Source organism: Vulpes vulpes, chromosome 1 (assembly GCF_048418805.1).
Source record: "Vulpes vulpes isolate BD-2025 chromosome 1, VulVul3, whole genome shotgun sequence".
Classification (NCBI taxonomy): Eukaryota; Metazoa; Chordata; class Mammalia; order Carnivora; family Canidae; genus Vulpes; species Vulpes vulpes.
In genome coordinates, this window is record NC_132780.1 from 93,541,566 (window position 1) to 93,568,669 (window position 27,104).

The window sequence follows — 27,104 nt, forward strand, 5'->3', positions numbered from 1 at the left end:
AGACTAGCAGCCACTTTAATACCTGGGAATATTAAGACAGAGACACAGGAGAGCAGAGTAGCAAGCCTTTCATAGGCAGAATGACTTTGCTAAAACAAATCAGCTGAATTTCTAAAGACAGGTGAGCTGACATATGGATTGGAATCCAAAAGACCCCAAATATGCATCAGTCCTCTCCACCCAGCACTTCCCCAATAAGCAGTGTCATAGGAAATGGGAAAGGCAGAGAAGAGAGTTCCCTTCTTCTCTAGATGCTGAAATTCTGAAGTTCTAGAGAGAGAAACTGATCTTATTTTTTGGATATTTAATAGATAGATATCCTGAAATTAAAGCAACAGCCCAACCCCAACCCACGCCTACTCCAGATTTGAACACAAAGATCCATCCATTACTGTAGCTTTTAAGAAGAAGGAGTGAGCCCTTTCTGGGGAAGCCTGTTTTCTCTTTCGTTCTCTACCAGTTATACATCTAGCAGATCTAACCTACCATCAGAAATTTAAAGCATATAAAGCATGTGAATGAGCCATAATCATGAGAAAGAATAGCCAGGGCAGCCCCGGTGGCGCAGCGGTTTAGCACTGCCTGCAGCCTGGGGTGTGATCCTGGAGACTTGGGATCAAGTCCCACATCAGGCTCCCTGCATGGAGCCTGCTTCTCCCTCTGCCTATGTCTCTGCCCCTCTCTCTGTGTCTTTCAGTAATAAATAAAGTCTTAAAAAAAAATGTAATTGGAATTCCAGAAGGAAAATAGAGAAGATAGGGTGAAGAAATAATGGGCCAAGAATTTTCCAACTCTAATAAAAGACATTAATGTAGGAGATATAAAAAGCTTGACTTACCACAAGAAGGATATATATAAATAAAACCTCACTTGGGTGCATTTTAATTAAACTGAAGAAAATGAAACCTAAAGAAAAAATCATAAAAGCAGCCAGAGGAAAAATGTGTCACATTCAGAGAGAAACAGTAAGAATTGATGCCTTCATCCTTATAAGAAATAATGCAATAAAATCAATGAAGTACTGAAGGACCGTGGCCATCAACCTAGATTTCAATACCTAGCAAAAATATGATTCATGACTAATATTATATGGTTTCATTCCTGTGGGGAATATAAAAAATAGCAAAAGGGGAAAGGAGAGAAAATGAGTGGGAAATATCAGTGAGGATGACAGACTATGAGAGACTCTTAACTCTGGGAAACGAACAAGGGGTAGTGGAAGGGGAGGTGGGCGGGGGGATGGGGTGACTGGGTGATGGGCACTGAGGGAGGCACTTGACGGGATGAGCATTGGGTGTTATACTATATGTTGACAAATCGAACTCCAATAAAAGATATATATATCCTTCATATATGAATACCTGCAGAAGACTTTTTTAAAAAAAAGTCACCCACAGTCTATAAAAGGTTTATGAATCAAAAGGGAAATGATCTCAGATGAAAACCTGGATCTGCAGGAAGGATGAAAACACTATCAATATATGTATAAATAAAATATATATATATATGTATAAATATAAAAAGCTATTTTTTTCATTCTTAAAACAACTGTTTAAAACAAGTATCATGACATTATGTTGTGGGATTTATAACATATAGAGATAAAATACCACAGTAGCATAAAGGGTAGAAGGGTAAATGGAATAATACTGTTTTGAGATGCTTCTATTGTTGATGAAGTAGAAAACCTTAATTCAGGGTGTACAAATTAGAGATGTATAATACAATCTCTAACCATAAAAAAATATAAAATATAGCTAAAAATATAGCCATCGGGTATGTAAAATGGAATAGTAAAAGTATTTATTTCAAAGTAAAAGTATTTATTTATTTATTTTTCAAAAAAAATATGAAAAAAAGGAAGAAACAGAAATAGATGCAATGAAACAGCAAGATGGCAGACTTCAACACAGCCATATCAGTAATCACATTAAATATAAATAAACATTAAAAAGCAGAAACTGTCAGGCTGGACAGTGTAATGGTAAATGTTTGTTGACAGATGGATTTTTTATTTGGTAGATTGATTTACTTGCAGATATAATATTCTTAAGTTCATTCTGAAGTATTCTGATTTTAAAATATCCATAATAAATTGGACCTTTTAACTATAACTGCACAGTTAATATATTTAGTGTACAAAAAATTAATTTAGAATAAATATAAACAATACTTACATTTTATTTACTGTTTGCCAGAAGCTAAGTGTATTAGCATTCTCCAGAGAAACAGAACTAATAGGATGTGTATATAGATTTCATTTGAGGAATTGGTTTACATGATTCTGGAGGCTGGCCGAAACAAAACCTGCAAAGTTAGGCTGGAGACCCAGGAAGAGTTACAGTTCAAGTCCGAAAACAGTCTGTTGGCAAAATTCCTTCTCTTTCCAGGGAAGTCAGTCTTTTTCTTAAGGCCTCCAACCGAGTATGAAGCCCTCTCACATTATGAAGAGCAATCTACTTTACTCAGAGACTACTGATTTAAGGGTTTATCTCATCCAAAAAAGACTTTCCCAGAAACATCTGAAATGTTTGACCAGATATCTGGGTTCTGTGGCCTAGCCAAGCTGACACACAAAAATAACTAGCAGAGTGGTTTATTTACTATGAGATTTCACTTATCATCATACCTTATTTACTATGAGATTTCACTTATCATCATACCTTAATAAAAGTGAAATAACATACAAAGAGATTTTTTTAGGTAAAATTTACTTTAAAATGTTGTTAAGGGATGTTTTTTCTTAAGCTTATTCTGTTCTGTATATTCTTTACCAAAAGCTTGAATAAGCATGTATGATTATATTTCCAAATGATATTATCTCAATAGGCAGTCTAAATTTAAAACTAAAATTGTATCTTTCGGTAATACATCTTTAAAAATTTTAGTTATTACCACCTTCTTATCCTGAAATTGAAATGTAAGTTATGTAGTTTTTTTTTTTTTTTTTTTTTTTTTGTAATTATATAAGCTGAGGATATTGCCATTGAGGGGAGGGGTTTAGTTTTTTTATTTTCAACATGTTGAAGTTATTTTCTAGTTGGATATGAATTTTAAAATCGGAATCAGCTTATCTCAATTTTATAGCAGTCGGATTACAATAGTGAAAACACACATGTAAAATGTTGCAAATGCCTGAGCCTCATGGTGTGACCACTCTCATTTAAAAGCCAGTGTATGCCAGACTATTCTCAGTGGATACAGCCAGAGAGAGTTGTGGGAGTGTGGGCGCTGGGGAAGTGGGGATTTCACCGTTTGTTCCATAGACCTCAGTATTACTAAAACTCTCACAGTAAGGATCAGTATTATCTCAACATTTTTTAATGTTTCCTCGGGGTTTTAAAAATTTTTTTATTCAAGGCCAGTGTTAATCTATGAATAAAAATGTGTCTTTCCATGAAAATCACTGTAAAGATTGTATTTATTCTTAAGACTTTTAATTTGTCCTGTAGTTTTGTTTTTTTTTTTTTAAAAAAAAAGGGCATCTCTGTTTTACTCAAGTCTTGAGGTCAGAAATTACAATTTATCCTTTCTAATTTATCTTTTATCACTTATGCCAAATAGCCATTCAGTAAATATTACTTGATTGAATAGGTAGTATTTATGCTTCATTTGCTGATAATAGATGTTGAGAGAGTTTTTTAAATGAAACAAAAACTATATTTTTTTAAATCATGTTTTATGGTACTTGGTTCATTTTTAATATACTCTTGCACAGTGATAAAAAGTGATTGTTTTGTGATACTCTCACTTAATCCCTTATGATACCTGAAGAAAAATGAGTTTTAAATGCCTGTAAATGAGAGAGCTAACGTTTGTTTCAACTAGAAATTGTGCTAATTGCTGCTAATGGTACATTAAAGTTCTCACCTCTAACCAGACCTGCATGTGTCGGCCTGTACCATTATTTGAACAAACTGTTCTAATGTCCTAACTCACATATTGGTTTGCTGATGGACAGAGATTATAAAGTAAATGAGATCCACACCTGTGTTCATTTTTAACCTGAGCTAAACTTTGAACCAGTGTTCTTATAGATGAGATGCAGTGTGTTATATTCTTAAAAGCTATTTCTTGCAAAGAAATGTGTTAGAGGACATTGGGAACAAAAAGATAAATCCACACATGATAAAAGGATTTTTCTGAAGTTTAGCAGTCAGTATTATTTTAAAGGAGAGAATCGGGGGAACTTTTTTTTTTTTTTTTTCAGATGCTCCATGATGATTGAATAAATAGAATATGGCATGATAGGAAGTCAAATGATCAAAGAGAAATTCAGGTAGATTTATTTATTCTTTTTGAGAAAATAAGAAAGTGATTCCTTTGTGATATTTCTTTATGAAAATTTGACGACCTCAAGTCAGAAATAAAACTTTAATGGAAGAAACACAGCAGAGTGGAGATAATGGTATAATTTTTGAGCCAAGAGCAGGATATGGATGCATCTTGCACTATTGCTAAACACCACTTGAATGAGAAAATTTGCTCAGCTCATTCTGAGTTTGGTCTCTTAGTTAGCTAAACTCTCCAACTGTTTCTGACCAAAGAATTTATGATAAGACTTTAAAGGATCCTGCCATTCAAGTGAGGCTTTTTTCTTGTAAGCTATAGGGGTCACCTCTTACTGACTTAAATGTTTTCAAAGTAAAATGGATAACTATAATAAGCAAATATTCACACCATCTTTTCTTTTCATAGGGATTATCAGCATGGAAAGAAAGCCTTGTAACCATCATGTAGATTCAGCACCAACGGTAAGGCAGTCTATTTCTGCATTGTTAAAACGGATAAGCTACAAAATGATGCTGGTTATAGTGACACAGAATTCCATTGTAGAAAAGTTGTAATCACCCTTTTGCCTTTTTTAAGTTATATCCCTTCCAGAAAATTAACCTCATGTTTTCTTATTTAATGAGGAAAACATACTAATTTTTGCCAAAATATAGGAAAAAAAGATAATGTCATTTTTACAGGTATTTGTTTATATTAATGTTATAAATAAGAATGACTTTTAATTTAAAATACTTCATACTTTGAATAAATTAATATAAACCTTTATGCAAGTTGATTTACACTCTTTTTAAAATGAGTGTTATTTTGTTCACTAGCATCCTTATTTAGAGTGAATATTTTGTGAAAGAAGGCCATTATGTTTCTTTTTTTTTTTTTTTTTTTCCCATTATGTTTCATTTCTCTTATGGATTACTATGCTTTATTATTTTTTTTTCTTTATTATTTTAGAAGTGAAATTTTTTTATCCCTCTTCTATACTGCCAGATAGCAAAAGGCATTTAACCATTATAGTACCTATTTATACTATGTTAAAAATAATTATACAAGATAATGTAGAAAGAAAACAATTACATTTGAATGAAATATGTATCAGTTTCCAGTTCCCACTTGACTCATAAGATGATAATAGACTAGCATATATCTTACTCTTCACCAAGCATAATCTTGTTTCTCTTATCCTTTCTGTACATTAAATCTTTCAGATATTCCATACAATTCATCATTTCTTGTTAGAGTTGGTAATATTTTTTTAGGAAAATGAAGATAATATTAAACAAATATTAAACAATATTTGAACCTTACTGATTATATTTTCCTCACTGGCACATTGGCTCCATTTTCTCTTTGGAATAATTCACATGACTGAGTCAGCATGTTTGATGATTTAATATGTGGAGCTCTGGGAGAGAGTAGTGTTTGAGGAATGAAACACCATTATAATCATAAAAAGTACTTGGCTATAGTGTGTGTTGCAGTTATACTTTAGTAAGTATGCTAAAAAAGTAGTCATAACATGTAAATTGTATGCTTTGATATTTAAAAAAAATAAGGCCTAGCAATTAAGGAAAATAATTTCTTTTCTCTTAGGTGTAGGTCTTGAAAGTTGAGGTGCCTGATGTGTGGTTTGAACCCTTTGCTTCTTGGGGAGAAACTCCATGTTTTACTTCTCACAGCTGCGGGTCGCTTTGTTAGAGTGGGGTTTATGGCAAAGTTGTACCTCATGCTCTCCGACATGCTTCCATGTGGTTTTCTTATTTGCCTGAGGTGCAGTCATCATTCAGCATGCCATCTTTTAGGTTTTTTAGGAGGATATTGTTCCATATGTAGTTGCAGACTCTATGTGTCTGTGTAGGGAGGTAGGTCGAGGATCTTCCTCTTTCACTCTTGAACTGGAACCCCTTAGTGTATTTGAAAAAAGATACTTGCTGGGTTATTTTACATACTTTTAAGATTCATTTTATTTCTATAGACTTTCCTACAGCACCTGTGTTTACATTTCTGGTTTTGTTGGTTTCTTGTACATTTTAGAACTCAGAAAAGCACAACCTGGCAGAGTTGTATTTTTTTTTTAAGCCCCAATTTGAGGCTTGAACTCATGATCCTGAGGTCAAGACCTGAGCTGAGATAAAGAGTCAGAGGCTTAACTGACTGAGCTACCCAGGAGCCACCAGAGTTTTTGTTTTACCCCACAGGCAGATTGTAGGTTTCCATGTTAATTAAATAAGGAAATAATAGAACTGACTTCTCTTGCAGTCATGAGAAATAATGACATTAATGTTTGCAGTAGTGCCCTCATGATCTCAGAATGCCTCCAAAGAACCAGGAACAAAATCTAGTACATTAGAGTTTAGGTATTGTTGATCTTTTGTTCATGTTTTTCCAGTTGGATTGTTAAATAATAGCTCCTAATTTAGTGATAACGTTTCCAATTTGTAAAGTCCATGTGTTTTGATATGCTTGGTTTATACAGGCACACCACACTTATTAGTTCTCCAGGTTCTCACTTAAGCCAGCCTCCATTTTTGACACATTTTACTGAGCTCCTTCTGTCCCTTTACTAAAACTAAAGATCCTCTACTGCCCCTCACTCCCATATAGTCCCCCAGCTTGCTGACATTAACTTTGGCCCTTTCTCCATGACCTCTAATTAGAATTACAGGCCTATTCAATACCCAATGTCTTCTGGTCCCCAGGACAGGAAAAGTCTGATTTTTCACAGAAATATAATGTTACCTAATCTACATCCACTGTACGTGTGTGCCTTTTTTTTCCCTTAAAGGGGTTAAAAGAAGAAAGTATTTAGAAATAAAATGAAAAGTTCTAAAAATTTAAGAAAGTAGGATATTTATAAGTTCAAATGTCTTTCTCTAAAGGGGAGGTAAGAGAAGGGAGTGGGGCCGGGTCTCTCAGTGACTTCCTAACCTGGCTCCTAACCACCAGTCTCCAGTCCCCACTTCCCTCTTGCTCCAAGTACTGACTATCGAGTATCGCCACGAATGGCTTGGGTCTAGGAGAATGCTAGATGCCAAGTACAGCTGTTCAGCACGGGAAGAAAATTACTTTCTCAAGCCTCTGTCTGTAACAGGAAGAAAGCTGTGTTTCTTGAGATTCCAAGTTGGAATGAAGTTTTCAGTAAATACATGGTCATGGAGGGTAGACAGATCCAGTAACACTATAATGTGATACAGTGTTCTTTAAGTAAGTACAGGTTAGCCTAAGAACAAAACCACCTCTTTGTTCTGTGTTCTCTCCCACTCTCTTTCTAACTTGTTTCCTTCTCTTTTTCGTTTATTACACGAGGTTTAATTTTTTTGGTATTTTTTTCTTTCTGATATAAATAATACCTAATGTGTTTTTGAGATGCCTTCAATAGAAGTAAACAGAATATCCCCACATGGCATGACCTCCTCCATCAAAAAGAATCAAACCTTCTTAACTGGCTATAAGCCCTACTTTTTTTTTTTTTTTTTTTTGGCATTTTGAGTTGAATTTTGTTCATATCTAAGAGTACATTTTCAAGTTATTTTTACAAGAAGTATAAAGTGAGAAGTATATTATCTGAGTCCACATACTTCAAAATATCTTTTAATAAAGACAGTTTTCCAGGGTTTTTGATTATTTGGATATAAACTTTTCCCTTCAGAATATTACAGAAATTGATCCTCTTTTGCCTTCTGGTACTTAGTGTTTCAAGAGAGACTTGGCAGCCTAACCATTCTTTTGCATAGGTAGCCTATTTTGCCTACTTCTGTGTTGTAGATTTTCTTTTATTTTCTTTATACCTGATGTTCTAGTTCAGATTTGGTGGTTAAATGTGTGGCTTTCTTTTTGTCCTGAATGGTATTTAGCACACGGAATTTTTGTACTGAATGGTATTCACTCAAATACTTTGTTTACTATTATAGGAAAAATAAATAAGACATTTGACAATCATAATACTAGGTTATATGAAAATAATTAGATCATGCCACTTTAAGAACTAGTTGCTGTTAAGTGAAGGATAATATCAGACTCAGATTAATCAGAGGCCATTGTCTGACCCTGAAAGGCAGGTGTAAAAGTTAGTTAATAGTTAAGTCAGCACAGGCTTGAGTCTCATATTTCCTTTAAATGAAGAACTCATTTGCAAATCAAAGAAAAATTGCAACTAGCATAAGGAAGTCTCTAAATGTTTGTTCTTATTTAGGTTATTACAAACCTGCTCATAACCTGCTAGATGCATAGTAGTTCCCATAGCTTTTTACATTTCCAGGTAGAATTAAAACACAGTAAGCTATGCTGAATATATGCAGAATTTTTAGTGATTTGAGAATTGTTTTCAAATCTCTTCTAGTGAAAACTGATGTGTTAAAATTCAAACAACATTAGCACAGCCTACTGTAATCAATTGCTGATTTTTGTAAAGCTCCTGCATTCCAAACCTGTAACACTAACTAGTATTACTCCTTTCTTCTTCTTTTATTCAGTGATCCCACAACCCCCATTAATGAGAACAATTTTTTTTAACAAATAGATTTTCTGGCAGTTTATAAAATTACAGTTTGCATTTTCACAGAAGCCTACACATCTGTCACAGCAGGTTGAAGCAAAATCCATCCTGTCCTCATTAAGATTAATTATTCTCAGGTATGGGATACTTTTGCCACTCATCTAAATATTTCATTAGTTATTAGGAATTAAAATATCCTAGACTGGAGTTTAAATATTGGTTCATTTTTCTTCATTGTTATAAGTTGAATTTAACAAACTTTTAATTAATTCATTCTGCAGTTACACTCCTAGATTTTCCAAGGGTCTGGTTGATAAATTTTTGTCATGTAACTTTTATCAGTAGTAAACTTAAATATGTTTTACAATATTTTATGATTTTGAAAATATATGAGATGTTCATGATGTAGCTTTCCCATTACACTAAACTTAGTTCATAAAAATATTGATTTGAATCATTCAAATTAAAATTTAATCTAAGACTCTTTTGGACTATATGATAATCTATACTTATTCTACAACATTTTAAGTTGTCTTTGTTGTTAGGTTCATATCACTGTGCAGCCCACTGTGTAAGTTTGCAACATTAGGGCATATTCTGTTACTACAGACTAGTCTAGTATGCCTTATACATTATTTATGTAAAATGTATCTTTCACATTTTAACATGATATTTGGGGCAGTTTGTTATGGGGCAGTTTTGTTATGGAGGTGAAATATGTTTGATCCAAAGAAAGTGCCTTATTTTTTTCAGTCTGTAGAATTTTCCAGGAATTCATACTATGCAAGCTGGGGTGAATGTGCCCCTATAAAACTCATAAAATAGAACCTATGACCAATCTCTTCCTGTAGGTAATTGCAGGGTGGAGAGGGAACCGATAAAGTATAAGCTTTTATAACTTGTCATAAAAGAATCTGTTTTTACTTATTAATAAAGTAGCAATTCAGAGCAGTCCTGTTGAAATTCAAACACAAATGCAAAATAGATTTTCCTTTCAGATCACTTGTGAGTTGTCCATAATATAACATTTTTTTTCTTCAGGACATACACATTGGTGGTTTCTCCAAACACTGTAAATTATGAAGCTTTAGGTAGGTTTTTCTGACATACTCCACCAAGAAAAAAGTTTCTTAGACTTTTTTCCCCTAATTCTCTTTTGACTTGATTTTTAGAGAACAATGTTTTCAGTTTTAAACATGATAAATTTCAGGTAATCATAAGCCATGGACAAGTAGAAATGTTCAGAGAACTGAGAATATAGACTTGGATTTCAGAAGAGAGTATGAGTTTGAAGATCTGACTTTGCTGTGCTTGATTAGAGCCACACTCCACAGCTGTGAAATCTAGAAGGGAGATGCAGGAGTCAGAAGGCTCAGGCATAGATTCTGGGAAGTCCTATGTATCATCATAGGCAGGGAACACAGATTCTTTACAACAGATATCTAGAAGCCCCATGCAGGAAGGAGGCACATCCAACAAGCTGAATCAGAAACCAGTCTCCTCCTACTCACCTCCCAAATCCATTCTCTACAGAGCTACTTATCCAAAGTGCAAATGTCACATATATAAGATCCTGTAGTGGGGATCCCTGGGTGGCTCAGCGGTTTGGCACCTGCCTTTGGCCCGGGGCCTGATCCTGGAGTCCCGGGATCGAGTCCCACGTTGGGCTCCCAGCATGGAGCCTGCTTCTCCCTCCTCCTGTGTCTCTGCCTCTCTCTCTCTCTCTATGTCTATCATAAAATAAATAAATAAATCTTAAAAAAAAAGAAAAGATCCTGTAATGCACCTCATCTCCTACCAGTTGAAAACTAAGTTACCTAGCATGGCATTCGATGTCTTTCAATTACCTTTCTTACTTACTTCCAACATTTTCTCAATACTTTGAGCTACTTGCTATTCCCGAAACATATCTGGGCCTCTCACATTGTGAAACAGTATTAGAAGAGGGGACGAAGAACACTTGAGTCCAAAAGTACATTACCTGGGTCCATGTCCTGGTTCGGTTACTTTTGCTACAAATGACTTTAGGCAAGTCTCTTTTGTTCTTTGTGCTTTGGTTTTCTCATCTGTAAGTGGAGATAATAAAACCTACCATAAGGATTGTTGTAAGGAATAAATGAGTAAAGATGCAGTACACCCCACGCAATATATTTTTGAATGTTGAATATTGTTTCATTACAAGAGATGGCCAAATATAAAGGACAAGAACATATCCCAAGTCTGAGAAGTAAAACTAAGTCACGAATCAAAGGGGAGGACCCCAGGGTCCCTGCTGGGTCAGGGACATCAGGAACAAGGGAATCTGATGACAGTTGCCACAATGGCCTACCTGTGTTTTGACCAACATTCTTTGTTTTTCTGTGTTCATATTTTAAAGTTTGTTTTAGTATGTATTTATCACATATTGTGACTCACAAGGAGTTGATGTAGAACTCCAGTTACACCAAGATGATAGGCCTAAACTGGGACTATGTTGGGCAACCCTCAATGTGTGATTACCTTATTCATTAGTTCTACAAGTCATAACAGCCAGAGTGATCTTTTTTTGAATGTAAGTAATAATGGCTTATCCTCCTGCTTAACACTCTTCAATAACTTCTATGTTTAGAGTAAAACCCAAGGCCTGTAGGGCCTTGCCTACTCTGGTCTCTGCCTACCTCTTCAGGATCACCTTATGATACTTTGCTCTAAGTTTCTCAAACACAGCCAACCTCTTCCCCACTCACCCATAGGCATTTGAACATTTGGTCTCTCTGCCAGGAATATACACAGGCTTTTTGCCTAACAAGCTTTTTCTTTAGATCCTAGGAAATGTCAACTTTTCCAAGGATTTTCCTTTACCACTCCATCTGAGGTAGATCCTCCTCTCTTGATCTTTATTATTGTACTTCACTTTTTTCCTTCTTAATATTTATCCCCATTTATAACTTATTATTTAGTTGTTCTCTTGTTAATCAGCTGTCTTCCTCAATAGGATGTAAGTTCCATGAAAGTAGGGGGGGGAAAAGTCTGTCTCACAATTGCTTTTATTTACTTTTTTTTTTTTTAAGATTTATTTATTCATGAGAGAAACAGAGAGAGAGAGAGGCAGAGACATAGGCAGAGGGAGAAGCAGGCTCCATGCAGGGAGCCCGATGTGGGACTTGATCCTGGATCCCAGGATCACATCCTGAACCGAAGGCAGATGCTCAACCACTGAGCCACCCTGGCATCCCTCACAATTGCTTTTAGACTGTCATTATATACTGCTTAGATGAGTAAATGAAAATATGCTAAAACTGTGGGAATAAATAAGAGCAAAGAGCCAGATTGGACCTGAGGGATATCCGTATTCAACAGATTGGAAGAAGAACCTTCCCAGAAGACAGATAGAGAAGAATGTCATAAGAGATCAGGAATAGTGTAGCATCTTAGAAGCCTGGGGAGTATGGAAATGAAGAGGGTTTTGTTCTATCATTGGTAACTAGAAACTTTTGGGAAAATGGTAACTGAGCCCCAGAAAGGAAGCTAGGCGATCACACAAGGAGGTATGATAAACCAAAAGAATTCAGAAAGCCTGTCACAAGAGGAGAATGGAAAATAGAATACAAATTAACTCAGCCTTGTGTGTACGTTGCTGACTTATGTCACAAAAAGAAACTAGCATTTCGCCAAAAGGGCTGCCATAAAATGAACCTATATAGGGTACAAAGTAAATGTTTTTCCATGTTCTTCAAAAGTGAGAAACTAAATTTGAGTATTTATGCTATTGTATTACATTCAAAATAAATATTTCTCAGATAGAAGAAAAGGTCCAGCAATATAAATGGGGCATGAGAAAGATGCAGACTGGATTTTAGCATTTGGCAAAGGAATAGGGTATAGGGCAGTTGTGGCAAGGCCTCTTGCCAAGGGACTTACTTACCTAGCTGGTAAAATAAGGAAGGTTGAAGAAGTCCATTTTGGGGTCTAAAGTTCAATGAATCTTTGTCAGCTCCCCATACTGTTCGAAAAGCAGAAAAACTAAGCAAATCTCAGTCATCCCTGAAGTGCTGACTCATCATTTCTCTCGTTCATCTCCTTCTTGGGATTCAGTTAGAATTCACTTCCTCGTATTATACACGTGGCATTTGTGCCCACCAAGTTACATAGCAAATGCCCATCACCATCATTGCTGTTAGAAATTTTCTATTGCTTAAGTGGTGGATGCAAGTTTGTTGTCTTCAGTAGATCAGAAACTAAGTCCCTTTCCTATTGGACTAAACTCTCCACTTTCACAAGTCCAGCACATCGTGAAAGGATGCCAAGCAATAGAATCTGGCGTTCAGTTATCTGTGAAAGTTAGCCAACAGGCAGGCTAGAGAGCAATGTGCAGTACAGTGAGGAAAAAGCACTGACCAGGCTGCCTAGTGTTCCATTGAAAGAACACCCTGTAATCTTTTTTGTCCACTTCAAGCTCTTTCACTATTTCTCCTAACACAGGAAAAGCCATTCAGTTATAGAGACCAGTAGAACTTGAGGAATCGGCTAATCAAAACCATGACTTAAGGACCATTCAGAAGAGCCTAAAAATGTTAAAAACAGTACATCTAAAGCATTTGAAAACCAAAGAAATTAAAATCATTTTATGGTAGACACTAGGTGCGATACTTTCTCAGTTAAGCCAATGAGATATCTAGAAGTATGAACACAGGGTTCTGGTAAGACCTTCCTCTGGAGGAATTGTTTTCGTCCTTTCTCCCCTGCACGCAGCAAAAAGAGCAAGTGCTGGAAGGGTGTCTAGCTTCCACTAGAAAGGCAGGGGCTCTGTTTAATGCCATAAAGGAGGTGTGGTGATGTGCCCTGCCCAAAACATTTGCTCAGCCCCGTAACCCGGTTTCTTTGGAGTACTTACTTTCTTGAGTGCAGTCTCTGTGTTTCTGTGACACCAGTTAGCCTCTGTACATTAATAAATAGATGAATGATGTCAGTATGAAAGCAGAGGAACTTTTTTCTGCATGTTTTAAGTGTTACAGCAATAAGGCCAGCATATTTCTCACAATCAAATGGAAAAATGGAGCAGTTTCTTAAAAGCTGAAGTACCTTCTTCAGTGGCTGATTTTGTAGCTTCATGACCGCTAGTACAGATGAAGAAGCTGCTAAGACATTTCCCCAAATTTCAAAAAATTGTCTTGTTTGGTGAATAAAGTCTAAAAACCTGGATTGGATTTTTAATTTTGATAAACTGGTCTCTATTAAATTAAATCCTTTTAAGAGCCTGCATTTCAAAGGAAGTGTCACTGAACCAGAGGTGTAAGGCTGCAAAGTCTCAGGGTTGACAGAAATGCTGGGTACAAAGGCCAGCAAAGATTTAACACCTTATCTGTACTCTGATTAGGATCCCTAATGTTTCTGTCAGTACCCTCATGATAAAGCTCCAAAGATTTTAAGTAGTCTGCAACAACCAGGTTTTTTCCATAAACACTGTTACATTTAATTCACAGTTTTGCAGAATGTGATGCCTTAGAGCAGAACAGCATGTAAAAAATAAAGGACTTTATCTCCTCTAGTAAAATACATAATAATCCATCAAAAGAAGGAGTTTGGTGTTTTGTTTTTTGTTTTTCTTTTGGTTTGGTTTTTTGTTTTAGTACCTCTCTCTCCAATTTGGCATTTTTTAAATTTTACTTGAAATGTAAATGAAACACAATGTTGCATTAGTTACAGGTACACAACATTGTGATTCAACATAGGTATGCTGTGCTCATAAGAGTCCACTACCATCTGTTACTATAAACGTTATTACAATACCATTGACTATATTCTCTGTTGTACCTTTTTTCCCCATAATTTATTCGTTTCATAACTGGAAGCCTATACCTCCTACTTCCCCTTCACCTATTTTGCTCATCTCCCTACCCACCACCCCTCTGGCAACCACCAGTTTGTTAAAAGGGATTATGTATGATCTTGTTCAGCACTACAATCTGAGTATTCTACAAGGCATTGCACATATTATTACTGGCTATTGTGATATTGCTGATTCTCATAATGATCCTGAATCTCCAAGAATTTTATCAAATTATTATTTAATTTATTAATGTTTTGTTGTGAACATTCATGATATACATCTATTAAAGACTTACTCTTAAGATGCTTAAGGGCATCTATTTCTCTTGATCTTCTCTTTTTTAGTATATCCATTTTCTTCTACTTATCTTAATCTATGTTGACTCCATTCCAGTTTGTTCACACTGGGAAAAGTGGTATCCAGAATTGGACTTAATATTCTAATTGCAGTGAAAAAATGTAGTGATTATTATTGGTTTCTGTAATCTGGATATTGCGTTCAATATTGAATTGTGACCTACCAAAACTTCCTTGAAGTTTTAAAGATATTTTGTCAAAACATATTTCCCATTATTTACTGATCTGTACCTCAGTACCCTTATCCCTAGAATGGAGTTAACAATAGTACCTACCTCATTTAGTGTTGTTCTGTTGTTTAAAGTACTGAGTACAGTGTCCAGCACACAGTAATCTTTCAGGTATTCACTTAATATTGTCTAACCCTAAGTATAGAGTTGTCCATTTATCCTTGTTGAATTTCATCAATATATTTTTGACTAGCCTGCCAAAATTGTTTTGAATTCTGAATTTTTTTCATGTATAATAATAGCTGTTTCCCAAACTCTTTAACATTTATAGATTTTATGATGCCACTTATTGTATTTATTTAAAACATTAGAAAAATATTGAACAGTGAACAAAATCAAAATAGCAACAATTTCTTTGCATGTGGGCAATTTAAGTTTTTATTTGGAAGTCATTTTGTTCGGGAGATACTATTGTTTGAAAGCGATTTCAGTGTTATGTTGCATTATATGCTTTAACAAAGCATTTACTTGCATGTCTTTTAAAATAAGATTAGGTGATTACTTGAAATTTTCCTTCCAATCAGTATAAACTTTGATTCTTAAGGAAAGCATTAATATAGTCCGTAGCAGAAACCAGAATTTGAGTTGATCATGCCATAAAATGAAGGAAGCAGTCATTTAGAAAAGAAACAATTTAACACTCATCACCTAACAATATTATTTTCCATTTGGGGAGAAATTTAATCAAAAGTCATCAAACTAGTGCTCTGTTTTCCCTGCCTACGTGGACATTTGCCATCTGCCACTATTAATGTTCCATAGATCCTTCTTCTGTCTTGATAAAATACACACATTCCGTAGATCCTTTCTTTTTGTCTTGATAAAAATATACATATTCCTCTTCTGGAATTTATCCTGCTTTTTATCCTGCCGTTATCTCAGGGTCCCCAGAAATCAGTCTTTGGCAGAAATAGCACAGCATTCAGTAAGGCAGATACCTCCTGGTATAACCTCATAATTGGGTCACAGATTGGCTTGATGCATAAAGATTAAGTGAGATAAATCCCTAGAGGAAATGAAACTTCTTGTTCTATGTCTTTAATGAAACTTCATAAAGTTTTCATGTCACCATATCTCTGCCTGGTATTCTCTCTAATGGCAATAAGAATAGACTTCTCTGAGGGCACTTTCTGGATTCAGAGCTTATTTGCCAAACCTGGAAATAAATTTTTATTTTGGGAAATGGAGTTGGAATTAGTAGATCTATATTTGGTTTAGAAAATACAGTCAAATAACACCATTCTTCTATGAAGAACTTTAGGAGTTGAATGATAATAATTATGCCTAACATTTATTGGGCACTTACTGTTTGCCTAGCACTGTGTAAATTGTTTTATGTTACTTATCTTATTTGAATGTCATAGCAGTTCTAGAAAATAAAAATATCATCATTTGCCAGTAAGGAAACTGAGACACTAAAGACCTTATAAAGTGTTTTCTAGAAACATTTAAATTGAATATGTTAATGAATTATAGTAGTTGAAACAAAAATATTAACTCCTTCAAAGTAGAGGCCATTAATATGAATAAACCATTACATCCTAATGTCACTCAGTGGCACAAGGCAGATTCTGTGGAAATTGGGGGCAGTTCAGATAATGTTAACACCAGTAGGCACTTTAAAAAGTTTATGCCCTGCTATATACTATATATTATTTTATCTGATCTTTGTGTCATCACTATAACTTTTAACAGGATTGGGCAGGGATAGTCATGAAGGGCAGCTGAGCACTACTGGAAAAGCTGACCAAAATAACAGCTAAAATGGGTCACGAAAGCCTGGATTTGAGGAAAGGGCATAGCCAAATAGAACTTTTCCCTCTGAGTCTAACATGGAAGTTACCTAAGAAAGCCAATTTAAGGGGATCCTTGGGTGGCTCAGCGGTTTAGTGCCTGCCTTCTGCCCAGGGCGTGATCTTGAGTCCCGGGATCGAGGGCCACATCAGGCTCCCTGCATGGAGCCTGCTTCTCCCTCTGTGTGTGTGTGTGTGTGTGTGTGTGTGTCTCATGAATAAATAAAATTAAAAAAAAGAAAAGAAAACCAATTTCAAAAAGATATTTTGGAAAATATCCATCTACCCCCCAAGAAGTTTTAATCAGATATGATTTGAGGTTAGTGGATAGAGTCTTAGTAGATTTCGTGGAAATCAATTTTAATAGTTGTGGGTAAGTTATAGTCATATAAGTAGCAGAGAGTAATCTGGATGTGAGAGGGGGATCTTGGGGTTTGGTGGAAAGAAAGGGGCCCAGAAGCTGTGGTTTATCAAGTGCACTGGCAGAGTCACCTGTGACCTTGAGAAAGGAAATTACAAACACCTGCTGCACTTCAAACTCTGCAACCCACATGCCACAGACAGCTGTTTGAAGAACTGGAGTGAAGGAATGAGAAGATAATTGTAACTATTACCCAAGAATGAGGTGATTGGGCTTCATCCCTTCTTCTTTGAGACTTATTATAAAGCTCATTGTACACACACAAGTTTCAGCTGATACTTAAGTATGATTGACTCCTCAATTGATGTTTCTGATCTTACTCTTATTCTATGGTCAAATTCATAGTTGACCTCCTTCCTCCATTCTACTAGAAAAATCTTTATAGGAAGTACTTAAGCTGTTAACAATTGTTCACCCAGGGAACCTGAAAATGAGTACAGCTCAATAAAATTCCCGTTTTCCCAGGACCTTCATCAGACCTTTCGACTGTAATTTTCTGTTGCTGGTGCTACCAGCTGCTTAGTCCTTAACCAGCAAAACCTTAGTGTTATACAAATTCAGCTTCTCCCTTTCTTTCATGTCCCACATGTATTTCTTTCTCTTCCATATATTTCCACAGTTGAACCTCTCTTGTCCATTTCCATAGACAAGATCTGGGCTCTCTGCTCTTTTGTGGAGAACTATGGTCTCCTCTGTATTTCTGCTTGTATCTGTTGTCTTATTTATCATAACCAACTTTACTTTCCATAACCATAATTTCTGAGATGCTCTTTTTTTTTTTATCACAGCTTTATTTGGATTTAATTCACATAGCTGTAAAATAGACCCTGTTAAAGTCTAAAATTCAGTGGGTTCTAGTATATTCATTGTCTGATTTTAAAATGTATTTGGTACCCTAAAAAGAAATCCCGTACTCATCAATAAACCCCTGCCATCGCCTTCTCTCTGTAGGTAGCCCCTGGCAAATACTAATCTACTTTCTGTCTCTATGGATTTGCCTGTTCTTGACATTGGATATAAATGCGATCATATCATATGTTACCTTTAGTACCTGGCTTCTTTCACTTAGCATAATGATTTGTAGCATGCATTAGAATTTCATTCTTTTATATGGCCAAATGACTCTGTTACATGGATTTACCACATTTTATCTATCAATCTGTTGTTGAGCATTTGGGTTGCCTCTGTTTTTTAGCTGTTATGAGTAATACTATGTAAACATCCAAGTATAGGTCTTTGTGTGGACATGTTTTCAGTTCTCAGGCGTATATTTAGTGGTGGAATTGCTGTGTCATATGGTAACTCTATGTTTAACATTTTGAGGAACTGCCCAAATATTCTCCAAGGTGGCTAAACCATCTTACAATCAATCCTACCAGCCATGTATGAGGGTTTAAATTTCTTCATATCCTCACTAACACTTGTTATTGTCCTTTTTATTATAGCCGTCCTGATGGACGGAAAGTGCTATCTTGATTTGTGTTTCCTTAGTGACTAAGGATAGAGTATCTTTTGAATTGCTATTTGTGTATCTTCTTTGGAAATCTAGTCAATTCCTTTGCCCATTTCCTAATTGGGCAAATATTAATTATATTTTACTATATTATAAATTAGATATATTTTTAAATGAGTGTATGTTATATATATATATGTGTATAAGTACATGTTGGATTGAGAGCTTATTGTACCAAAGGTAGAAATGAATTGTTGTTTTTAGAAATAGAATTGACATTAGCAAATCTATATTTAATTTGGAAAATAGGACCACGTTTATAACTGTAAGCATCCTATATAAATATTTTATTACAAAATCCCTCTATAATAACTCAAAGAACTTTAGGAGTTAAATAATTTTAGTTATTCCTAACAGAACTTACCATGTACCAGGCTTATGATGTATAAATATTATACATACATCAATTGCATAACTACATAAATTATATATAAATATAAACATATAAAAATATTTGTATTACGTATATCTAATTTTGTCCTTCTATTGACTTGTAAGCATTTTTATATACTCTTAATACAAGTGTTTTATCAAAAAGATAATTTGTGGATATTTCTCCCATTCTGTAGGTTGTCTTTTATCTTTCTTGATCATGTCCTTTGAAGCACAACATTTTTTTTTTAATTTTATAAAATCCAGTTTACTACTGTTTTGTCACTCAGTGTTTTGATCTCAATCTAAGAAACCATTGTCTGATCCAAGGTCACAAAGATTGATTCCAGTTTCCTTATGAGAGTTTTATACATTTAATTCTACCTTTAGTTCTAGAATCCATTTTGAGTTAATTTTTGTATGTGGTGTGAATTAGGAATACAAGTTTATTTTTTTGCATGTGGCTATCTAGTTTTAGCAGCACTATTCATTGAAAAGACTATTCCTCCCCCATTTAATGGTCTTGGCACCCTTGTCAAATATCAGTTGACCATGAATGTAAAGCTTTATATCTGGGCTCTTAATTATATTGCATATAATTCCATATACCTGTGTTTATACCAGTAATCTACTGTTTCAATTACTCTACCTTTATAGTAAGTTTTAAAATCAGGGCATGTCCCCCAGCTTCATTCTTCTAGATTGTTTTGGCAACTCTAGGTTTCTGTGTTTCTGTATGAATTTTACAGTCATCTTCTCAGTTTCTGTAAAACTTTTGATAGGGATTTTGTTGAATCTGTAAATCAAAATTAAAGAATTTAAATCTTTCAATCTAGTAATGTGGATCTTTCAATTTATTTAGATACTAATTTTTTTCAATGATATTTTGTGATTTTCAGTATATAACTCATACTTTTATTTGAAGTACTTAATTTTTTTCAATGCTATTGCTAATGAATTGGTTTTATATTCAGATTGTTCATTTATCAGGTATAGCAATATACTTGACTTTTTATATTGATGTTGTATTCTGCAACATTGTTGATTTTTTTATTCTAAAAGATGTTTGGGGTTTTTTTGGTAGGTTCCTTGAGATTATCTATATACAATATCATGTTATCTACTAATAGAAATAGTTTTACTTCTTCCTTTCCACCTGAATGCCTTTTTATTCCTAACTTAATTATCCTAGCTAGAATCTCCAGTTCAGTGGAAATTGTCTTGTTCCTCATCTTTAGGAGAAAACTTTCAGTCTTTGACCATTAAGTATGTTGTTAGTGTATTTTCTGTACGTAGCTTGTATCAGGCTGAGGAAGTTGCTTTGTGTTCTTTCTTTGTTGAATATTTTATCAAGAAAGGATGTTAGACTTTGTTAAAATGCTTTTGCAGTATCTTTTGAGATAATTTGTCCTTAATGCTATTAATCTGGTCTTTTAAGGGCACCTGGATGCCTCAGTCAGTTAAGTGTCTGACTCTTGATTTCAGCTCAGGTCATGACCAGGTTGTGAGATCAGCCTCTCACTGGGCATGGAGCCTACTTAAGAGTCTCTCTCTCCCCCTCTGCTCTCCCCCTCCCACCCACCCCAGAAAAATATATATAGTATTTTACATTGACTGGTTTTCATGTAAACCAACCTCTCATTCCTAGGATTTTTCACTTGGTTATGGTGTATAATCTTTTTTATATGTTGTAAATTCTGGTTACTTGTATTTTATTAATGTTTTTAAATCAGTATTCATAAGAGATTTTAGTTGTAGTTTCTTCTCTAGTTTTGGGATCACAGTCAGTAATATTGACTCCATAGAATGAGTTGGAAAGTGTTCATTTCTCTCTTATTTTTTGGAAGACTGTGAAAGATTGATCTTATTTCATCTTTAAACATTTGGTACAGTTCATCAATGATGCATACTGTATGTGGGCTTTTCTTTGTGGGAAGTTTTTTAATTGCTAATTCAATCTCTATCTTTACAGGTTTATTCAGATTTTCTTTTTCTTCAGTGAGTTTTGTGTCTTTCTAGCAATGTATTTGTTTTATCTGGGCTACTTAATTTTTTCATATACAGTTGATAATAGCACTCCATTAGTAATCCTTTTTATTTCTCTAAGTCCAGTTCTGATATCTCTTCTTTCATACTTGATTTTATTAATTTGAATGTTACCCCCCTACCCTATAGTCAGTCTAGTTAAAGTTTTATTAGTTTTATTGATCTTTCAAAGAACCAATTTTTAGTTTTATTAATTTTCTTTATTCTTTTTCTATTTGCTATTTCATTTACTTCCATGCTAGTGTTTATCATTTTCTTCCTTCTGCTCACTCTGCATTTAGTTTTATTTTTTAGTTTTAAAGTATAAGATTGGGGATCCCTGGGTGGCTCAGGGGTTTGGCGCCTGCCTTTGGCCCGGGGCGCGATCCCAGAGTCCCGGGATCGAGTCCCGCATCGGGCTCCCTGCATGGGGCCTGCTTCTCCCTCCTCCTGTGTCTCTGCCTCTCTCTCTCTTTCTCTCTCTCTCTCTCAAACAAATAAATCTTTAAAAAAAATAATAAAGTATAAGATTGGATTATTGATTTGATATCTTTCTGCTCAATAAAAGCATTTACAGGGATCCCTGGGTGGCGCAGCGGTTTGGCGCCTGCCTTTGGCCCAGGGTGCGATCCTGGAGACCCGGGATTGAATTCCACATCGGGCTCCCGGTGCATGAAGCCTGCTTCTCCCTCTGCCTGTGTCTCTGCCTCTCTCTCTCTCTCTGTGACTATCATAAATAAATAAAAATTTTAAAAAAAAAATTTAAAAAAAAAAAAGCATTTACAGCTACAGAATTTCCTCAGATCACTACTTTTTGCTGCATTTTGCTGCATTCATACATTTTGGCAGGTTATGTTTATTTCTTTGTGTGTATCTTTTCCTAATTTCCCTGATTGATTTCTTTTTGACCCATTGGTTATTTAGTAGTGTGTTGTTTGATTTCCACATATTTATGTGGTCATCTTGTAACTGATCCAAAGGTCATCTTGTAACTGATTCCTTTTTTCATTTCATTGTGGTTAGAGAACATACTTTCTATGATTTCAGGGGTTTAAATTTTTAAAGGCTTATCTTAAGGCCTAGAATACAGTCTATCCTAGAGAATGCTCTGTGTGCACATAGGAAGGATATGTATTCTGCTTTTGTTGGGTGCAGTGTTCTACAGATGTCTGTTAGATTTAGTTGGTTTATAGTATTGATCAAGTGTTCTGTTTCCAGATTGATGTTGAGCCTAGTTCTTCTCACTGTTGAGAGATAGTGTAGTCTCCAACCATTGTTGTGGAACTGTCTGTTTAACATTTTACTTCTACCAGTTTTGCCTTATATATACTTAGAGTTATATGTACTTAGAGTCTGTATTAGATACATATATGTTTATACATACTTATGTCTTCTGATTGACTTTTTGTCATTGTCTCTACTGACAGTTTTTGTCTTATATTCTATTTTTGCCTGATACTAGAATAGACACCCCAGCTCTCTTTGGATTTCTGTTTGTGTGGTATAGTTTTTTCATCTTATTTAATTTTTTTGTCTTTAAATTAAAATGTGTCCTTTTTTTTAAGATTTTATTTATTCATGAGAGACAGAGAGAGAGAGAGAGAGAGAAGCAGAGACACAGGCAGAGGGAGAAACAGGCTTCATGCAGGGAGCCTGATGTGGGACTCGATCCCAGGTCTCCATAATCATCCTGGGCTGAAGGCGGCGCTAAACCACTGAGCTACCTGGGCTTCCCACATGTATCTTTTATAAACAGCATACAGTTAGATCATTTTTTTTCCCATGCTGATAATCTGTATTTTATTTGGAGTATTTAATCTATCTATATTTAAAGTAATTACTAATGGGGTAGAATAAAGTCTACCATGTGGTTTTGCTTTCTTTGTTTTTTTGTTGCTGTTTGATCATTTGTTTTTGAGGGATAAGAGGGTGGGAGGAAGGAGAGGAGCAGAGGGAGAGGGAAAAAGAGAATCTTAAGCCAGCTCCACATGCCCAGAGCATAGTCCAATGCAGAGCTTGATCTCACATATCTCACAACCCTGAGACCATGACCTGAGCCACAATTAAAGAGTCGGACACTTAACGGAATGAGCCACCCAGGCACCCCAGTTTTGTTTTCTTTTTTGTTTTTAAGATTTTATTTATTTAAGAGAAAGAGCACACATGAGTTGAGGGTGGGGAGTTGGGAGGGCAGAGGGAGAGGGAGAAGCAGACTCCCCACTGAGCAAGGAGCCTAGCAGGGCTTGATCCTAGTACCCTGGGATCACAACCTGAGCCCAAGGCAGATGCTTAATCAACTAAGCCACCCAGAGACCTCCCAATTTTGTAGAGTTTTTTTATATCTGAAAAATCTTTTTTTCTTGATTCCCTTTATTATTATTGCTCACTTTTTTTAGTTAAATATTTTTCACTATGCCATTTTAATTACCTTTTTATATACTTTCTTTGAGTTGTTTTCTTAGTGGTTATCCTGAGAATTAACATTTTAACTTAAAACAATCTAGTTTGGATTAATATCACCTTAATTTCAGTAGTATATAAAAATTTTGCTGTAACACAGCTCTTTTTCTTTTTGTCTCCTTTGTGCTATTATTGTTTAGATTATATCATTGTACATTGTAAGCTTATCGACACATTTTTATAATTATTTCTTGTGGGGTTTTTTTTTTTTTTTTTTTTTTTTTAGAAAGAGATAGCAAGAGAGAGCAGGGGGTGAGGGGAGGGAGAAGCAGGCTCCCCACTGGATGTGGGGCTGGATCCCAGAACCCTGGGATCATGACCTGAACTGAAGGCAGACACTCAACTGAGCCACCCAGGCGCCCCTGCAAATTGTCTTTTAAATTAGATGGAGGACTTACCAAAAAAAAAATGTAATATATATATTATATATATAATCTATTTATATTTATCTATGTAGTTACCTTTCCTACTGCTCTTTATTTCTTCATGTACATTTTAGTTACTGTCAAAATGTCCTTTTTGTTTCAACCTGAGGGACTCCCGTTAGTTTTTCTTGAAGGGAAGATCTGGTAGTTTTGATATCTCTTATAATTTATCTGGGAATATGTTAATTTCTCCTTCCTTCTTAAAGGATAGTTTTGTTGCATATTGAATGGTAGGTTGAGTCTTCCTTCAGCATGAAATGTTGAAAGCCTGTTCCTACTAATTTTTGACCTGCAGGGTTTCTGATGAGAAGTCTGTTGTTAGTCTTCTTGAGAATCCTTTCTATGTGATGTGTTATTTTTCTCGTGCTGCTTTCAGGATTCTTGGTCTTTGTCTTTCAGTAGTTTGTGATATTTCCAGATGTGGATCTTTTTTGAGTTTTTCTTGTTGGAGTTTGTTTAGCTTCTTGGATGTACATATTTTTCATCAAATTTGGGGAGTTTAGGGCTATTATGTATTCTAATGTTTTTTGTCCCCTTTCTGTCTTTTCTCTCCTTCTAGGACTCTCATTATGCACATAATAGCACAGTTGGTGGTATCCCATGCATTTCTGAGGCTCTGACATTCTTTTTTCTATATGTTCCTCAGACTAGGTAATCCCAATTTACTTATCTTAAAAGTTCACTGATTCTTTCCTCTACTACTTCAAGTCTCTTGAGCCCCTCTAGTTATTACTGTACCTTTCAACTCCAAAATTTCTGTTTTATTTATAATTTCTGTTTTTTATTGAAGTTTTCTATTTGCTGTGATATAATTCCTATACTTCTTCTTCATAGATATAGATATAGGTATAGATATAGTAAATCTAATGTCTGGGCTTTCTCAGGGGCAATTTCTGTTGATTCATTTGATTCCTGTATAGGGTTATACTTTATTGCTTCTTTATGTGTATCATAATTTTTTGTTAATAACTAGACATTTGGAATGGTATAATGTGGCACACCTGGAAATTATATTCTCTATACCCATTCCCCATGGCTTATCATTTTTGTTATTGTTACTGTTAATATTTATTTAGTATACTGCCTATTGAAGCAATGAAAACAAATCCCAACACACACAGAGCCCCTTAGAAAAGGCTGCAAGAACTTGGTTCCAGGCATTTAAGGAAATTTCTGTTCAACCATTAGCTGACCACTAAGCTAATCAAATAAACACTTCAGTGGTCAAACAACACAAAAAATACAAACTTAATAGAATTACTCAGGAAAGTCACCAACTAAATAAATATTTGGGTTGACATTAGAATTGGAAATAGAGGGCAGCCCGGGTGGCTTAGCGGTTTAGCAGCTGCCTTCAGCCCAGGGCCTGATCCTGGAGACCCGGGATTGAGTCCCGCATCGTGCTCCCTGCATGGAGTCTGTTTCTCCCTCTGTCTGTATCTCTGTCTCTCTATCTGTCTCTCTCTCTGTCTCTGTCTTTCATGAATAAATAAATAAAATCCTTAAAAAAAAAAAAAAGAATTGGACATAGACAAGCGTCAGTGTTTAAGATGAGCAGTGAGGTATTGATATCTGGCTAACAGCAACCTTAAAAGCTTTTCTCTTTACATTTATAAACTAATACTCAAGATTCTTTTGTAAAGTCTTTCCTCATTACCTCTGCCTCTAGTCATTTCAGTACCCTTAAATATAAACTACAGTAATCAGATGGGCCCACATGTTAATATACATATATAATTTGTCATCTTGGCCCAATTTCAGTTTCCCATATAACTTCCCAGTTTGGTGTCCTCAGCAAATTGTGACTAAGAAGCTAATATGAAAAAAATGCTTTGATGATCTTCAGGTGCCTTCTTTAATAGAAATACCAAGTTTTTAATTAATATCCTCCTTTCAGCATAATCTTAAGGAAAGTCACAGACAATGAACCAAGCAGCTTCATATTTACTTAGTTCCTTGAAGGCATCTAACTTCAAAATTAAATATGTAAATTTACAGACTAAAAGCATAGGCTTAAGAGAAAAGCAGACCCACTATCTAGAATCTGCCAAGCTGTGTGATTTAGACAAATAATAATTCCTTTAGTTTATAATTAAAGAAATTAAAAGCATAATAAGTACTAAATAGGAGAGTAGTTATGAATGAATATGTGCACAAATACACACACACACATATACATAGAATATGCTTATGGGGCACCTGAGAGGTTCAGTCAGTGGGTGTCTGACTTTTGGTTTCAACTCAGGTCATGATCTCAGGGTCATGAGTCAAGCCCCACTTTGGGAGGGGGTGGTCCATGCTCAGCAGGGAGTCTGATTGAGATTTTCTCTCCCACTCCCCCCATTCATGAACATGAGCACACTGTCTCTATCAAATAAACAAAAAGAATATGCATATATATACTATGCGCTTAGCACATCCCTGGCATATAGTAAGCATCAAATAAATGATATATACATATATTTCTAGATATATCTAGATGAATACACACATACCTATGGCATAGCAGATTATTAAATAACAATAGATGAACATTGATGCTGAGAAAAGACCCAAACTGAGGTTTATATACTTGTTTTAGAACTAATAAATTTAAAACCTTGGTTGAGTAAAATGAAGTCATCTAAATGAGGTATTTTTATATAAAATATTTTATAAAACAGAGCAGATTATTTTAAATGTATTCATTTCTGCTAAACTATAAAAATAGGGGTTTTTAATGCATAATGTTTGAAATAGTATATTTTTCTTAATTTTATTCTAAGCATTTTCAGGTCAAGAACTGTAGGCTGCATTTCTTTGTATTTCCCATACTGTGTACACTGCCATATATATAGCACACACTGGAGGTATTTACTATATGAGTATTAATTAATCCATCTTTTTAGAAATTGTATATAATCTTAATGAATTCTGTT

At 35.0% G+C, this 27,104-nt stretch overlaps 1 protein-coding gene across 16 annotated transcripts in view; it reads left to right on the forward strand.

Annotated features, from left to right (window-relative positions):
- Window positions 1-27,104, forward strand: part of AHI1 (Abelson helper integration site 1) — a 198,298-nt gene that overhangs the window by 112,844 nt on the left and 58,350 nt on the right. For 15 of the 16 annotated variants that reach the window (XR_003234906.2, XR_011994335.1, XM_025997872.2 and 12 more), the window contains one exon: window positions 4,699-4,754. Coding sequence is in view for 13 of the 16 variants with exons in the window: in XM_025997872.2 (XP_025853657.1) it covers window positions 4,699-4,754 (56 nt within the window). In the remaining 3 variants the exon portion in view is untranslated. Of the gene's footprint in view, window positions 1-4,210; window positions 4,280-4,698; window positions 4,755-27,104 lie in introns of all 16 variants that reach the window. The other variant, XR_011994336.1, reaches the window with a different exon arrangement.